Source organism: Crocodylus siamensis, chromosome 2 (genome assembly GCF_052110815.1).
Source record: "Crocodylus siamensis isolate JL-2025a chromosome 2, ASM5211081v1, whole genome shotgun sequence".
NCBI lineage: Eukaryota > Metazoa > Chordata > Crocodylia > Crocodylidae > Crocodylus > Crocodylus siamensis.
Genome location: NC_143396.1, coordinates 218,232,184 through 218,248,785, shown reverse-complemented (window position 1 = coordinate 218,248,785; position 16,602 = coordinate 218,232,184). Strand labels below are relative to the sequence as shown.

Sequence of the window (16,602 nt, the reverse complement as noted above, 5' to 3'; positions counted from 1 at the left end):
CCTTAAACAGTTATTCACAGGAACCAGAGCATTAGACATCTTACAAAGGGTAAGTCTAATATATGTCAGTGCAGCAGCTTCACAACAGGGAGATTTATGAAGGAGAGAAGCTCCAATATTCATGTTTTATTTCAGTTTCTTACAAAACATAAAGTGAAGATGTCCTGCTGTGATTTCAGACACCCTGAGGACAACTGCATTTTCTTTTGCACACATACCAAGCTGAATGGGGCTCTCTACTTATGGGCTTTGCTTTTAGAAATTCAGCACTTCTTGCACATGCTATGTATTATTTATTGATATTATGTCTATGATCCAAATCACAGAGTGCAGGAAACTTGGCTAGAGAATGGCAAAAAAAAAAAAAAAAGAAAAGGGATGAAGGGAAGGATGAAACTCACCTCTTGTGAGGTTCCTGTTAATAGTCTCCTGGGACATACTATGCAACCGCTTCATATAATCCTCACTGTACCAGACCCGCAGCCTCTCCCCAGGCCGGATGTCGCGACAGGCTCGAAAGTATATCCTCTCACTGTGCTGAAAGGCCATCAGGTTCTGCTCTCTCTCCTCTCGGGATATGATCACATACCTGAAAGTAAGGTTATAAGGCAGATTTGAATAAAAAACTTTCTATCCTGTTTTTCCAACCCTTCACAGCCAAAGTCTACTGAACCACAACCGCGATCATGCCAGAATGACCTTCAAAGAGAGCCAGAGAAACAGTAAGATTGGAGGGTATGGAATTATAGGTAATGATATGCAAATTGCTAGAGATACAGGACAATGAACACGAACAACTGAGGAATACTAAATAGTTTCTTTGGTCTGGGGTGCTTGTTTCTGCCTAGGAAAGAGGTTCTGACTGTTGCTGCTGTAACAACACGTGGCTGACCTGAAGGGATATCAGAACTAGTGCTGGTGATACAGTCACTCACCTTCAGCAAATTTCTTGCATAATATGTCTTAAATAGAAATGGTGAATGCCTGGAATCCACCGAACCCCATTCCATCCTAGGAGTCCCCCACATTCCGGGAATCTCCTTAAAATACCAGAACATCATGGACTCCCACCACTCCATCTGACAGCTTTCTAAACATCATCTCTCCCTTCAGTAGAAGCTATATTCCTTTGCCTCTCTTTTACTGAGTAAGCAATATCTGAGATAGCAAAAGGGCTGAGGTCCTGGTAGGCAATAACATGTATATGAGACAAATGTCTAGACTATGGCTAAAAAGGAAAGCATGGACTCCTATGCTGACAGGTTTGCATCATATTGGTATCCAAATGCAAAAAAAGGTGCCAGTGTGGAAAAACCATAGATGCTTGAAAGCTGATACCCATATTGATACTATTCTGCTGGTTTATCTATCCTGAACTGTTTGAAGTTCAGATATGAGATTTGACTACCTGCTCTCAAATTTCAGCTCACTGAGAACATGAGAAACATGTAAATCAGTCAATTTGCAGTTTGTAATACGACAATATATAAATCTAGAGGAAGGCTCACAGCATTCCTACTAGTGCCCCTTTTTTTAAATGGTGGAAGAAAGAAAAACATCCCATAGGCCCTAAAGATCTTAACTATTACCACCACCAACTTCCTCAGAGTTACATAGGATTGGATACAGGCCCCTGTCACTATACACATACGACTGCTTGATATTTTTGAACACAGTGCAGAGGAATATTTTACAACATAGAATCTGCTTCTCCTTTGCGTGCTTTTCCCTTCAGCCCTAAAAGACTCCAGATCTCAGAGATTCAAACTTCAACATAAGCCTCCTCCTACAGTCTCTTATTATATTACTCTTTATGAGTCAGCATCAAAACATAGCACAATTTTCTCTTTGGCTAGCAAAATGTGTGCATTTTCACTTGAATTCTCACACTCCCACAAAATTGCAAAGGGGAAATAATTCATAAACTTGACCAAGTTTTGCAAATACAAGAAAGGAGGTTGCAAGGCCTGAAATGAAATTCAAGCACCTTTGGTTTTCATACTAAACAACAGTCTGGTTGACTGTAATCAGCTGTGTTTTAGACTATTGTGCATGTTCTCTGTGATGCACTATAATCATTGATAATCCGTTCAAACCACAGGCATGGTTTCCTGCACCATGTTGGAGGAATGTAGTACCAAAACCAAATGTGAGAGTTAACATTTGGCTTGTGTCAGGACATCCTCTCTCTATGCTGCTAGTCACTTCACAAAACATATAGTCAGACATTCAGAAAACACTTCCTAGAACACCCAGGAGATACGATGCCCTACTGCAGTTGTCAGTGGTTAGCAGAGGAGGATGGCTACCCCCAGCACAACTAAAGTGTCAGGATGCTTTCCAGATTTTGCAGCTGCTCTGCATCTCCAACTGCCCACTGACTTCAGTGGGAACAATGACAAAGTCAGTCTGGTCCTATACACAAGCTGTCACAAGTGTCAACTACTTAACATCTTTCACCAGACATTAATGGAACATCTAGTGTTTAAACTCATCAGCCCAGTGGGAAGCAACCTTTTTGGAGGCTGTGCCACAAATTAGCCTTACTCCCTACCCAAGTGCCACTCTAATCCACTTTTCCCATCCAATCTTCTGTTCTGCTTTTTGCTCCCAGCCCTGTGCTCACGGACCAATTTGCTGCTTTGCTTTCTGCTGCCTGTTCTATCTACTGCAGGGCTACCTGTCCCCTCCATTTGTGGCACCCATGTTGCAGCTTGGCCACATCTCAATTTGCTGATGACAACAGTGCATTTTCTGGGCATTATAGTTTTGTACATTCCCATAACTGGAGTTGGCCAAAGAAAATTCCGTTAAGTTAAAGTTTGTGATATGGAGGAGGTCGAGAAGAAATTAGGTAGCATTTCCTACTGGGGCACACAGGAACAACTAATGTTAAAACTGTATTTCCCCATTCACTGTTCACCAGGCTTCCCCAAACCACTCAACATTTCTGCTTGCTCATGAGAGGCTCTAAGGACCCAAAACTCCACCTCTCATGTTCCCTTAACATTTCTATTTCACCTGCCCAGCTTCCCCACCTACAAATCACACTGGTTGTGCACTACTTCTTCCCTAACATGGCTCTAAACACAAACTGTTTAAATTGCCATTTCCTGACCTCCATTGTACTGTGAACTAGGGAAAGGGGAAGAGACAGAGAGAAGGAAGGGCAAACAGAGAAACGCAGCAGATGGTAAAATCCTGGATCAGACCAGGAGTCCATCCATATCAACCTAGTGTTGGAAAGTGGTCAATAGCAGCAATTTCTGAGGAAGGTGCAAAAAGCACAAAAAGGGCCATTATAGAAATGGATGCCAACCCTGGAAGCAAGTGGTTGTTTTTTACCCTGAAATAAGAGGGCTTAGAGCCTTTATATTTTCCCTTACCTACTCTAAATGGAGACAGTTTCATAACAAATTGTCCTTGAATCTTATCAAGCTTCTAGCCTCAGGGTTATCATATGGCAGTGAGTTCCACGTGTTAGATATGCGTCAAACAACAACGCTTTTCTATTCACCAGTTTAAAACATTCAGTTTTATCAAAAGTCCTTGAACTAAGAACTGTCATCAGAGCAAGGAAGAACATCCTAGACTTTGTGGCATGTTTGAATGAAGGAGACAGAAAATTCCTGGTTGGAAGAATTCTGCATTTTTCCTAATAGACCTTATCCAGACAGATCTGGGTAAAGTCTAATAGAATTTATGAGGCAAAGGCTGCCAGAAACCTTCCCTCCTGGGCAGATCACTCCACTGTTGTCATTGCCAACCTTGGAAACAGCTGTTTCCCTAGCTACTAGACACCACCCAGTGATTAGTCTAGGTCTTGCGCCTTGTCTACACACACACTAAAGTGACATAGTTCAGTGTTTCTGGCAACTGATGTAGCTAAAACAGACCATCCCCTTTGTGTGGGCACAAGGCACTCAACTCAAAGCAAGGCCAGCTACATGAGGGTGCTGGAGTCATATCAAAACAGATTTACTTGAAATGAATTCTGTGTTTAGTAGGGCTATGCAAAATTTCGACAGGTGTTTTGTTTCGAAGCTGCTTCTATGCGCTACAAACTCAAAACAGTGAAATTGAAATGAAATGAAAGGCTTTGAAACAGCTTCAAAACAAAACAAGGGCACTTGAAAATTCAGAAAGTTTTGAAACGTTTCAAGTTTCAAATTGTGTGGGCTTGCTTACAGCTAAACAGAAACTAAGTGGGGGGGAAGGACTGCTCTGCTATTGACATCTAGCTCCTGGTTTGATCCCCCAGCTCCCTGATCATTTCCCCAGCTCTTCCCAGGGGGTGCAGGCCCCTGATCTGTGTGTGGGGTTTCACCAGGCTGTTGCTGCAGGCTGGGGCCAGCAGCAGCCACTTGGCGCTGCCTATGCTGAGTGCTGGGAAAACTGCAGTGCTGCCGCCGGCCCTAGCCTGAAGCGGCAGCCTGATGAAACCCGGTGCGCAGATCCAGGGGCCCGCGCCCCATGGGAAAAGCTGGGGAAATGATCAGAGAGCTGGAGGACTCGAACAAGGAGCTGGGGGAATGTTCAAGGTCCCCCAGTTCCCGGTTGGGTTCCCCAGCTCCCCGATCTTTCCCCCAGCTCTCTGATCACTTGCCCCAGCTCTTCCCAGGGGCATGGGATCCCAGATGATGAGGGATGACAGCAGGCTGCTGCTGCCGGCAAGTGATATGAGTTTGTTTTGAACATTTTAAGGTGCAGTTTCCCAGAAACTCCTGCACCTATCTCCTTGAAACCTGACAGGCTTCATGCCCTCAGGCGGGGCTACCCTCCCTGCAATTTTCATCCAAATCAGGCAAGAAATGACAAAGTGATAGGCATTTTCGCAAGTCCCATTATAGCCTATGGGGGAAATGTTGAAATGTGCCAAAAGTGAAAGGAAACACTGTCCCTTCAAAATAGTGAAATGGAAGTCAAAACGAAACGGTGCTGTTTTGCACAGTCCTAGTGTTTAGGCAAGAGCTTAAGACATAAATGGAAGATCCTATTCCCAAGCAACTGTTCTAAGTTTTACTGGCCATTCCACACGGAGAACGATACTAGTGACCCTGGACACACAAACCTATTCATGTAGTCATTTCTCTTTTGGTGAGAGGCACACAGAGTAAAGTGAAAAAAATTAGCTTGAGCTTTCTCATGTGCGACAGTCTCATTCTCTATATTTCCTGGCTTAGACAGGCCTAATTGCCGAGTAACAGCAAAGCCATCTCTAAGACTGAATGAAGATTTTGTCCAGCCTCCTCAAATTCAGCTAAATGCCATGACCCAAGAGTGGACAGGTATTCACTGTAGTACTGAGATATAGAGGAGCCTTTCCTGTACTTGCTAGTATGTATTGACTTGCATCAATTCCTTAGCTGTTGGAAAAGTAAGTAGTAGTGACCCCAGCTATACAGAAGCTGTCCCTGCAGTATATACTTTCAATCTGTCAGCTCAGTGCTCTTCTAAATTCCTTTTGACCTGCTTCTCTCTCTAGGTGAAATTTGTAGCCTGGGTTATAGTATTTATGTAGTTCCACGTGCATCCCTTCTTTGAGGAAAAGCTACTCCCAGGGTCCTTCTGATCTGTGTGGCAGCTGGTACAGAGAGGCACACCTCAGAAAAAAGGGGACTTGGAGGGAACCACTGTACTCAGTGAAGTCTAAAGTACTGAAGGGAGCCAGGAGCCATTGCAACGATGTGCTGTTTTTTTTAGATAATGGGAGAGCTTGGGGAGGTGATCCTTAGCAGGGATCAGGGTCTCAGTTATCATATTCACCTCCCCATCAACTTCCTTAGTATGGCCACATTCTTTTTCTTGCCCCATATCCCACCTTGCTCCTTTCTGCTCCCTATCAGATGCTGTCTCCTCCCTAGGGGCTGCCTCTGCTGGTATTGGGCCAGAATGGGAAGTAAAGGAAGCCAGGAACTGCATCAGACCCAATGGCACAACTGAATAGCTGCAGTTTGCCGCTCACGTTCCAGCTGAGCACAGGCAGTCTTTGCCTGCAACCCAGCCGTACAGCAAGAGGGCTGGCAAATGTATGAATGTCACTCCAGCTGTGTGGCACTGGGTAGTTTTGGGGATGCCTGGGCATCTGCAACAGCAAGGAAGATATCCTTGCAAAATTTGTTGCATGCCTTTAACTAAGCAACTGCTTCCCTGGGACAAGTTCAGGCAGAGATGAATAGGAGAAACAAATGACTCAACAAGCATGCGTGTTAAAACTGTTATATATTTATTGTAATCTTAACAAAAATACTTTTAAAGAAATACTTTTCCAGCATATACAAGAAATGGAAATACTTGAGTAAGCAAAGCCATATGCTTTAACAGGGGCACTTAATTGCAAGGCTTCAATAACCAGTTAACATGATATGTACAGGAAGAAGTACCCTACTTCAAGATAGTACAGAGAAACCATTTCATTGAGGACCTTCACAGGGCAGACAATCTGTCCCTAGGCAGTGGGCCCATCTGTGTAACCTCACAGAGGAAGTTCAGAGATACATCTCCAACTAGTCATTTGAATTTATAATCCATAGTGCTTTCTCCTAACCAATCCACCAGGCCCTGATACTTCAGGGGAATTCTCTTAAAGCTGTCTGGCCTACCATCAGACAAAACACTAAGTGCTTTTGTATGTCTGAGCTTGACATTAATAGCCTAATCATAAAAGTACCCATGACTCCTCTAACAGTCAATGGGAGCTGTGGGTGCTTATCAGCTGCAGGGACCAGGTCTCCAAGCTCCCATGGTCCCCAAGGACAATGCAATCAAGGTGGCCAACCTTGCAGGTTTGGCACTAAGACCTCAGTGGGCACGTCTACACGTGTCCCTATGGTGCCATTGTTACTGTGCCATCATTTAGTACTTCCTTTTGGTGCTGGTGGCACACAGTAAATTTTAGCTGCTATGTCACCATAGCAACATGCTATAGTGAGGGAGTGTGTTGCTATGATGATGTTGCTGCAGCATCACTGTTTGTGCCTGGCAATGTAGTGTCTTGTGTAAATGTGCCCAGTGTGGACCAACTGTATAAAAAATATAACATATGAATACTCTTTAGCCGCACTGGATTTGCTCATAAAACCATTTAAAGAGTTTGCCACTTCTTTGATTCTCCATAAGCCACAATATTAGATCAGTTTCTTGCAGACTCTCCAACAACTGCCAAGATCAAATATCTCCTTGTTCTCCAACCCCCCAGAATGAAAAAAGAGGGGGCTTTTTACTGACTTCAAATATTACAACAGAGACAAAATGACAGACTGCCAGGAAGGGAAGTGAAAGGGGTCTGGCCTTAATGCACTGTGAAAATTTCTCTAAAGGATTCCAGACTAGATTAATTCCTGGAAGAAAGAAGGAGCTCTTACCAGACCTAGGCTGTCTTAACAAAAGCCCTTTATCATGCCATTTCAAATAACCTATTTGTATTATGACTACTGAATGAAGGACAAAAAATTGTGTGCCAGGAATGGTTCAAATTCTGTAGTCATACACTGAACCCAGTTTCTGACAATTACCATAATATAAGAGAAACAGTAAACAGCTAAAAGAACAAAACATTTAAGGGAAGTAATGCAACCCATAGTTTTGCCTTATTCTGTTGCCTAACTTCACTGCCCAAACAACCTTTAACTCAGTTTGTAATTATCTTGTGACACTGTGGCATCCTAATCTGATTTGTGTCCTACCTAGCTCTATGAACAGAAAGATACCCTTGATAGCTTGGTTTACACACTGCTAGTGCTACTCAGTATGAATGTTATATATACATTGTTTCCTCTTGAGGCAGTGGTCCACAACCCATGGCTTGCAGGCCTTGTGTGCTCACAAGAACCTGTGCTTGAGGCCACAGGAAATTAAAATATTTAAACTAATGCTGACAGGGAGAACAAAGTATGTGGTTGCCTACAACTGCCCTACTTACTTGGTATTCTCTCCAATGGGCCAACAAATGTTGGGGACCATGGAGGACGGAATTGCCGAGTAACTTCTAGAGATCTAAGCAACATGGCACGGATATGTAAACAAAGCAGACACATAGGTGTGTTGTAGAAAAAGATGCTACATGTTGTAACCAGGTCAAGTAAGAGCATTAAACCTGGTTTTGAAATGATAAGTGTACACATAAAGGCAGATGGAGTGATGGAGCCTCTTGTCCTGACTACACTGCACTTAAACAACTAAGATGTTACAACATTGGTTTCTCTTGTCTGAGTAGAAAAAGAAAGTGTGACTTAGGGTCTTAGCTTGGATGTCTACCAGGACATTAGACTGTAAGCTTTTCAGGGCAGAGACCACTGCACAAATTCTGCCCTAAATTACTCCAGTTTAATTGCAAAACAACTCCCCTAATGTCCAAAGAGTCACAGTGAAGTAAAACTGGCATATATGAGGTCAGATTCATGCCCTGTGTCTTTACTTGTTTCTACCGAATATCTTGCACATTTCTGGATGTTCAAAAATAAAAAGGTTATAACATGCAAGAAAAGAATATGGTACGACTCTGACTGCAATCATATTATACAAACACCCAGGTTTACCTACAGCTGTGAAGTATAATCAGGGCTTCAGATACACTAGGAGGAACAGGAGGATTAAATCCTACAGTACAAGTATGTGCAGAACTGCAGGATTCTGGCCAAGTGTCAGACCACCCTTTCTTAAAGGGATTTATGTGTCAAATAGTGCTCAGATATTCTCTCTCACAGCAGCACTGCAAGAAGAGTTCTCTTTGCATCCACTTTCTCCCCTTCTCAGCATTTACACTACTTTCCCAACACCCTGTGTAATGATTGCTGAAAGCCCTGATCTCCTATTATTACTGAGCACAAGATGAACTAACGAGCAATAAGAGCCTTTAAAGCTGTAATGATGCGTTGACTAATTAAGACTGCACAGCACACATGCCAGTTGGCAGGATGACGGCGGGAGGACAGGGGTAAGAGAGTTTTAGTTAGGAATTTTGCAAATAAGCTGTTTTAGTAAATAATATTTCCCAGGCATTAAAGTGATCAGGAAAAGGAACCCTACTGCATCTCATAGTGTCTAGAGTACTTAAGCTGGGGGAAGAAGGGTGACAATAGCTTCTATGCTACAGGCCCATGATTCTCAACCAGGATGCTGTGTAGAGATAAGCAGATAAATACAGGCTCAGGCTTGTCCTTGCCTGGCCATCTCTCCACCCTCACTACTGGACCCCTCTGCAAGGAAGTGAGCATTGTAATCTATGAATCAGTTTTTGAAATTGGGTGCCACACAATTCATAGAAGCAATGGAGGGGTGCCTTGAGTCCAATAAGGTTGAGAACCACTGTTCTAGGAAGTAGTAGAGCTGCCCTACATTCCAGATTCTAAGAGTTTGAGGCTCTGGTTTGTCAGGACCAGGTCTACTCACCTGCCATAATTCTTACTACTTTATACCTAAGGGTGGAAGGAGGCCTGTTGTCCCTTTCCATGTAATACTGAACCATGTGTGAAGGCCCTGTAAATCTGCAACAGGTCAGGAGGGGAGACCCTTCTTTACTTAATATAAAGCTGACTAAAAATGGTGTTTTCTCTTCCGTGACCTGGTAGTCCGTGCAAGACGGGTCTGCTTTGGAGGACTTTGGTTGGATTCTGCACTGGGCTCGGGACTATTCTTTGAGCAGGCTGCCTGCTGAAGGGTCCCTTGGTTGGCATTTGGGTCCCGCATCCTTTGAAAAGCCTGGATCCCATCCTGGATTTCAGTCAGGGCCTGACACATCTGGCCAACCTGTCCAGTCAGGTCAGCCATCCTCTGGCTGATGACATGCATGCTGTCCGCCATGTCTCTGTGGATAGCTACCAGTTCCTGGCAGAACTGCCTGAACAGGTCTGTCTGCTGTATGTGGGAATGGAGAAGTTGCCGGTCAAAGCTGGAGAGGGGTGGGCTCCTGGTGCGTGGGCGAGGGGCTCTGCAGGACGACTGGGCTCGTGGGGATGGGTGCTGCACTTCCTGCCTTTGGCTGGCAGCTTCTGACTGATCAGATGAAGAAGAGGTGCAGAGGAGAGAGGGCCCAGAGAGCTGATTGGCTTCTGCACTGTCCCTCTGCAGCGATGAGAAATGATGTTCCCGCGAGGGGCCTGGCACTTCCTCATCTTCATCAGCTTAAAAACAGAACAAAAAGTATAAATTATTAACATGAAAACTTCTCATCAATGGTGTCAAGAGATCTCATAGCAGTCAGAAAAGTTTCCCTTCACTATTCTGGTATTAGAGACAAGTCTCTGGTTACATGTTCTGGTGCATACCTAAAACATGCTTGCTCACATGACACAAAAATGAATACCGAGGCAATCAATGTTGTGACCAAGTGCCGAGAGTGAAGAAACCAAATTTTCTGAAGAACCCAAACTGGCAGGTATCCAGTATAACCGAGTGGGGCAGGAACTAAATTAACTGTATACAGTAGCAATGATCCACTTTCTCCTAAAGTGCCCACATGTTTTGGTCAAATGGAGGTTGCTGGCTTTTGGACTAGTGTTTCAAAAGACACCAGCAATGTGCACGTACCTGATGCCAAACACCTGGTTATGCATTATCATAAAATATTTCAGACAAAGAGCTATGAAACAGCACCTGGAGCTTCCTAAGTTTTCACTGACTGTCATCATTTTTTGCCTTGGTCCTATCAAATGCTGAAACTCTTTTATAGCAACAGGACACCCCCACCTGCCTCCCCCATTAGCTAGGCACATCAAAATGATGGAAGAAACGACACCAAAGGAAATTCCAACTTAACTTGATGCCACCAATATTAATAAAAATCTAATGAGAACCCTGTTCATGGGTGTACACAAGTCAAAAAGTTAGGATGATTGACAACTGGCTTGTCCAGTTCCCTACTGATGATGCCCTAGTAAAATTTATGAACTTTAAAAAGGCTAGCAGTTTAGAAGTGAGTTTCTGAATGAGAAAGGCTATAAACCCTGTAGAAATGTACCCATTATTCCTTCCACTCTGAAAGATACATTCTAGCTTTCAAAGACTGGTGCAAAGAGTTGTCTCACAACTAACCCCCATTTTGCCAGTACTTGCAGAGTTCTGTCCTTGCCTTTCTATTAACACCACTAATTAATTGGAAGAGGTAAGGTAAGTGATACAACATGGTGAGAGAACCCCAAAACTGAAACTACTACAGTCTCTAGAATAAAAGATATCCTTTCCTCTCCTACTTCACCAAAATTTCACAGCCAAGCAAATTCTACATACACACAGGAGGAAAAAAAATCATAAGCAAAGGCTAAAAGCCCTTACAAATCAGCTTGTGTGTTCAGCATTCACGGGAATTACTGAGTTTAATTATAACTAAAAAGTATAATAGCTTTATTGCCTCTTATTTCAATAAATAAATAGAAAAGCACTCATCACATGCTCTTTTTATTGTTATTACTGTTATTGAATCATTACGCTACCCAAAAAAGAAAAGTCAGAGACCAGGTACCAAAGCACAAATGTCAATTGTTGCACTAAAAAAAAAGCCTCTCAGAAGTTGGTTACTGTGCAGCAGATCCTTTAGTGTTGGGACTTGGTGGAAAGCTTGCTCAAGACTCCTGTCTATTGCAATGCCCATTTGTGAAAAACTGCATTTTGTTTCATAAATGCCTGTCTGCCAACTGGGACCAGTTATCCCTCCCCCAGAGCTGTCAATTGCTGTAGCTGGCTTCGTTAAAGATTTGATAGCCCATGTCTGTCCTTTAGAGAAGCACCTCAGCAATACCAAGTCACTGGAAAGGGGAAGAGGCAATAAGGGCAAAGGAACTGAAGGTGTGGATAGAGAAGAAAATATTAACTGGTAAGGAAATTTCCTTCATCCCATCTCACTGCACTATGATCAACAGAGAAGGCTTATTACACAGTTGGGTCTTGACCAGGAAAGCAACATAGTATCTTGGATTACACACAAATGGCACTTTCATGTCAAAACTGAGATGTGCAAGCATAAAGACAAAGAGTTGTTAAGGCAATGATACTTACAACTTGTTGATGGGCTGTCAACCACGTCCAGATCCGCTCTCCGGAAGCCGTGCATCTGGCGTGACGAATGTAGCGTCGACTCGATGGCTCTCTCGTGGGCGGTCAGGACGATGGCCGAGGGCCGCCCCATGCTGCTGGGGCTGGAGAGGGACCTCTGCATGAATGCCAGTTTGTCCTTGGTCCTTCTCTTCATGTCGTCCCATCTGTGCTTAATGTCTTTTACAGACCTAGGGACCTGGCTGACGGATGTGATTTGCCTTGCTATGCCTTCCCAGATCTTGTCCCTGTCAGCATGGGATAGACGCATCGTCTCCCTCCCAAACAGCATGGCTTCGTTCCGGGTCACCTCAGTGACCAGAATGTCCAGCTCTTCCTTGGAAAACTTGGGCTTCCTCTTTCGTTCAGCCATGTTCCTTGGGTTGAATATCCCACAAAGCAAAATTGGGTAAAAGGAAATCAGCGCGAGGCATCCCTCACATCCAACCATATAGCCAGTGCTGCAGTGGGGCTGACCCCAGCAAGAGATGTGGATAGGGACTAATTTCTTCTACCTACAGCAAGCTTTCAGTTTTCTTTGGTCAAAATAGGAAAGGGCAACCATTTTGTTTTTTAAAGGAAGCTTTCAGGCTTGAAAATGAGACTTTTATAGAGGTGCCAGTTTCAGCTCTGAGGTTAAACTGAGTTTTACACATAAAACAGGGATTCAAAGTCTTTGTAATGTATATATGAATTTTAGCATAACCTTGCTAATACTACAGCACTTTAAGTATAAAATAAAGTGTGAGAATTTATACTTAAATCAATTATTTTATGAATTAACTGTTATTTTATAAATGAGATCATAAAGAAATTTAGTATCCTGTATCAGACTTATTTTTGTGTTCTGAATGTTCCTAATAAGGAAATATAATACAAACTCTTATAACTTCCCTCACTGTTAAAAGCAATACTTTATGCATGGGCTACATCTGAAGATTTTTTTTTTAGAACAGAATAGTGGTCTCTCTTCTACTTTTATTTTTGACCAGTGAAAGTTTCTTCTCCAGCACGGCTAAGAAATAATGCTCCTCTCCGTGGAGTTCTCTGAACTATCCTCTTTCAAAAGTGGCCACTGCTTCCATTCACCATTTGCAATGGGCTAAATCTTATTTATCACATTCCCAAGTGGAATGTATGTAGCTGCATAATTGCAACTGTAGACAGTCACATAGTTACTATCCCAACTGTAGTTGAACAGTATCACTCTACATACATATTTCTGGAAGTGAAACGAAGGAGGGGGACCACCCACCTTTTCACCAGATAGTATACACATTGGAGTAAGCCCTAGAAGCAGGGAACCGTGGCTTTTTACCTTGCCCTCACCCAAAGGCAGTCTGAACCAGTGCTGCCTACTTCCCAGCAAACTGCTTTAACCACCAGGCCACAGGCTAGGAGTTGTCCAGAGTGCTCACCAGTTGACACTGGCCCACTGCACCTTGTATTTATCATTCATTGGATAAAGTCGCACTGGAATATTTTTTACACCATTGTGAACAGGGGCCCACGCTAAACCCTAGAGCCATTTTCTTTCCAGGTAAACATGTCTCTCAGTGAAATGCCCTCCCTCTAGCACATTGGTTCCTGGCCCCAACCATCTTGCCTTCCTGGCTGCTTTGTATGTCATCTGCAGTAAGAGAGGCAGAGAATGAGCTGAGAAGTCAACCTAGAACTTGAGTCTCCTGCTCCCTGGACAAGGGCCTTAAAAGACGGGAGGTTCTCTCCTTCCAACAATTATGGTTTCTTTGCAATTAAAATTTTGGGACTTGCCCAACATTACGTGTCTGGACGATTCAATTCTCCCCCTTCTTCCCCTGCCCCCAAACACCTACAGTGTGGCCTACTGACCTTGCTGAATTGAGAACGTGAAAGTAAGCCAAGCTAGGCTAAAACACAAACTTGAAGCCCCCAACTTCAGTTATATGGTTATGTACTTGCCACTTAGGCATGTGATGGTAAAATAAGACTTAGCCAAGTACTGCTTTCTTTCTACCTCTTGACAGCACAATGGATTTACCATATTGCCCAGAGGCAGCTCTCTCCTTGTTCCCAAGCTGAACCAGTGGCTATTTTGAAAGAGGGCACCTCCGAACTGTGCAAAGTCATTGAGAAAAGTAGGAAATGGCAGCCATTCTGGAAGAGAGCAATTAGTCTTTTGGCTCTCCAGTGCAAATTCATTCTCCACTGACAGAAGCATTCAATTGTGAAAGACAACTCTTAAATTCCTCCTTCCAAAAAGCATACTTCTTGTACTAGAACTACTCAAAGGAAAGGAGAAACTAAGGGTATGTACATGTGTATGCAGAGAATGGTGGGAGACAGAAGAGAGGAGTCAGCCAGGGTGTGAGCAGGGGAATGTAGGCTGAAGGAACAATGGAAATAAGTATGTGTACATAGTAAATCAATGTGTGTGTTGGGTTGGGGGCTGGGGAGGGGGAAGAAGAGGTGGCAACAAGTGCACAGAATATGAAAGACTAAAGGATTGAGAGAAACCAGAGTCCACTTCGGTGTCTTCACACTGGTTTGGTAATATAAGCAGTTGTAAGCCCATGTTAATCAACTAGTATGCAGTTGTTTTATGCTATTCCAGGGGAAGGAAAGCAGCCAGAGTACACTGGTGACTCTGACCCTAAAAGAAAAACAGTAATTTAAGGTTGATGTTATGTATGTTCAAATAATTAAAAATGTCACAAGGAAATGTTCTCTTTGGGCTTCTTGCCTAGTGTTCAGGTATGAAGTTTCTGATCATTAAAAAATAAAGAATCACAGACAAAATAAATATCAAAATGAAGTTGGAAGTTGAGCATACCTACTAGTAATTTAAGATAGAAAATGGTGATAATAAAAATAATCAAAAAAGAAAAAAGAAAATGAAAAAATAAAACCCACCACACCCACAATTATTACTAACTCTGGAAATTCTGGGGTAAAAGAAATTCTATAAAGTATGGAAACGCAAATAAGAATATTTCATACCTATCACGTAATGGCTCCATGCAGAAAAAGAAAGCTAAAGTGGCTTTAAAGTTTTATCTTATTTGAGACCACAACAATAAAATGGCTTCATTGTAATGACATGGCTAGTACAACCAGTTCAAAGATGGGCTGAGTTGATTCAAACCTTCCACCTTATGAAGAAGTTATATTTTATTTTATGGAGTTTGTTGTATGCCTGAGTCAAATGCAGATCTTAAAATAGCATCCCATTTATCCTGCATACGTTAAAAATCTTAATATGCTTTTGGAAGGGACAGGTAGCACGAGTCAGTGTTGTGCCCAAAGTTTCCCACTCGCCTCCTTTTCATGATATGCATCAGTTGTCACATACTTGCCACTTGCCACCTAACACGTGTCTGCCTTCCAGTGCTGCTGTATGTCTAACACAAAACAAGGTGCTTTGGGATATGTTAAGATATGCTAGTCAAAATATGAAATATGATAAAACATGTGGAAAGGTAAGTGGACCTCTGTGAGATGCATTTATCTAGATTCCTTACTGCTGTTCTGCCAGACCCTAGAGGAAGCTGGTGGATATTATAGCCGCTCTTTGTTCAGGATAAATGTAAGAAGCAGTTCAGCTCTTTCAGGAGTAAGTTGCTAAACAAATATAAGCCACCACTCAAAATACAGGCCACAAGCAAGGTGGGTCAGGAGATGAGCTAAAATGGACAAAGATGTCTCACTTGGGCTGAAAGAAAAGGCAGATGTCTGGGTAAAGTTTTGGCAGGGGTGATGAGGAAATGTTTTGCTTGCAGGCATTCAGGGAAGGTAACAACAAAGCCAAGGAGAACCAAAAAAGTTTTAGAGTAGGACCCAGAGAGAAAGCTAAGAAACGCTGTTATGGATAAAGAGTTTGCTTGTGGATAAAGTAGTAAAGAGGCTTGGAACCCAGAGCATGGAAACTGCTTCCTATCATTTTCAGTGAGACTGGACTTTCTTAGGACCTTTCTTTGTAAGCAAACAGGATTCCATTAAAAAAACCCCATTAGGCCCTCATCATTTCTTCCCAATGGAAATAACCCACGAGACCATGAATGTTAGCTAACTGTTCAAGCCAAAGTATGCTGCACTGGCAGTGAATTACAGGTCCCAATTTTTGCTGCCAATGCCAATACCATAAAAGGAACAGCTGCACTCAGCTACAAGCTGTATCTAAAAAAGCAGTTTGGGGTTTCAGGGAGTGTACCACTCTTTTCCTCCCACTGGGCACATCTAAATGATGGTGCCACCCGTATGATTAGAAACTTGCATGGCAAGCCATATGAGGAAAGGCTGAGGGACCTGAGACTCTTCAGCCTGAAGAAGAGTAGGCTGAGAGGGGACTGGGTAGCAGCTTACCACTATATCAGGGACGTACATCAAGGGCTTGGTGAACAACTTCACCAGGGCACCCTTGGGGAAAACCAGGAGTAATGGTCACAGACTCCAGGAAGACCATTTCAGGCTCAACATTATGAAAAACTTCTTCACAGGTAGGGTGTCCTGACTGTGGAACAGGCTCCCTCCAGAGGTGGTGCAATTGCCTACCCTGGAAATCTTCAAGAGGAGACTGGATGGTCACCTTGCTGCAGT

At 43.1% G+C, this 16,602-nt stretch overlaps 2 protein-coding genes across 5 annotated transcripts in view; both read right to left on the bottom strand.

The window, feature by feature from the left end:
• Positions 1-16,602, bottom strand: part of PRDM11 (PR/SET domain 11) — a 64,591-nt gene that overhangs the window by 13,926 nt on the left and 34,063 nt on the right. For all 4 annotated transcript variants that reach the window (XM_090032994.1, XM_090032993.1, XM_090032996.1 and 1 more), the window contains exon 6: positions 402-589. In XM_090032994.1, the coding sequence (XP_089889120.1) occupies positions 402-589 (188 nt within the window). The remainder of the gene's footprint in view (positions 1-401; positions 590-16,602) is intronic.
• On the bottom strand, positions 6,206-16,578 carry LOC149871704 (uncharacterized). The gene is made up of 3 exons (XM_090032997.1): positions 16,558-16,578; positions 11,992-12,404; positions 6,206-10,121 (listed from the first exon to the last, which is right to left on the bottom strand). Exons 2-3 carry the CDS (start codon positions 12,398-12,400, stop codon positions 9,535-9,537), a joined length of 996 nt encoding a protein of 331 aa, XP_089889123.1. The 5' UTR covers positions 12,401-12,404; positions 16,558-16,578; the 3' UTR covers positions 6,206-9,534.

Excerpts from the sequence above, each read along its gene's own strand:
- LOC149871704 (XM_090032997.1), bottom strand. The coding sequence starts at position 12,400 with ATGGCTGAACGAAAGAGGAAGCCCAAGTTTTCCAAGGAAGAGCTGGAC. Across the intron at positions 10,122-11,991 it reads TGACAGCCCATCAACAAGTT|CTGATGAAGATGAGGAAGTG; the intron begins GTAAGTATCATT and ends TCTGTTTTTAAG.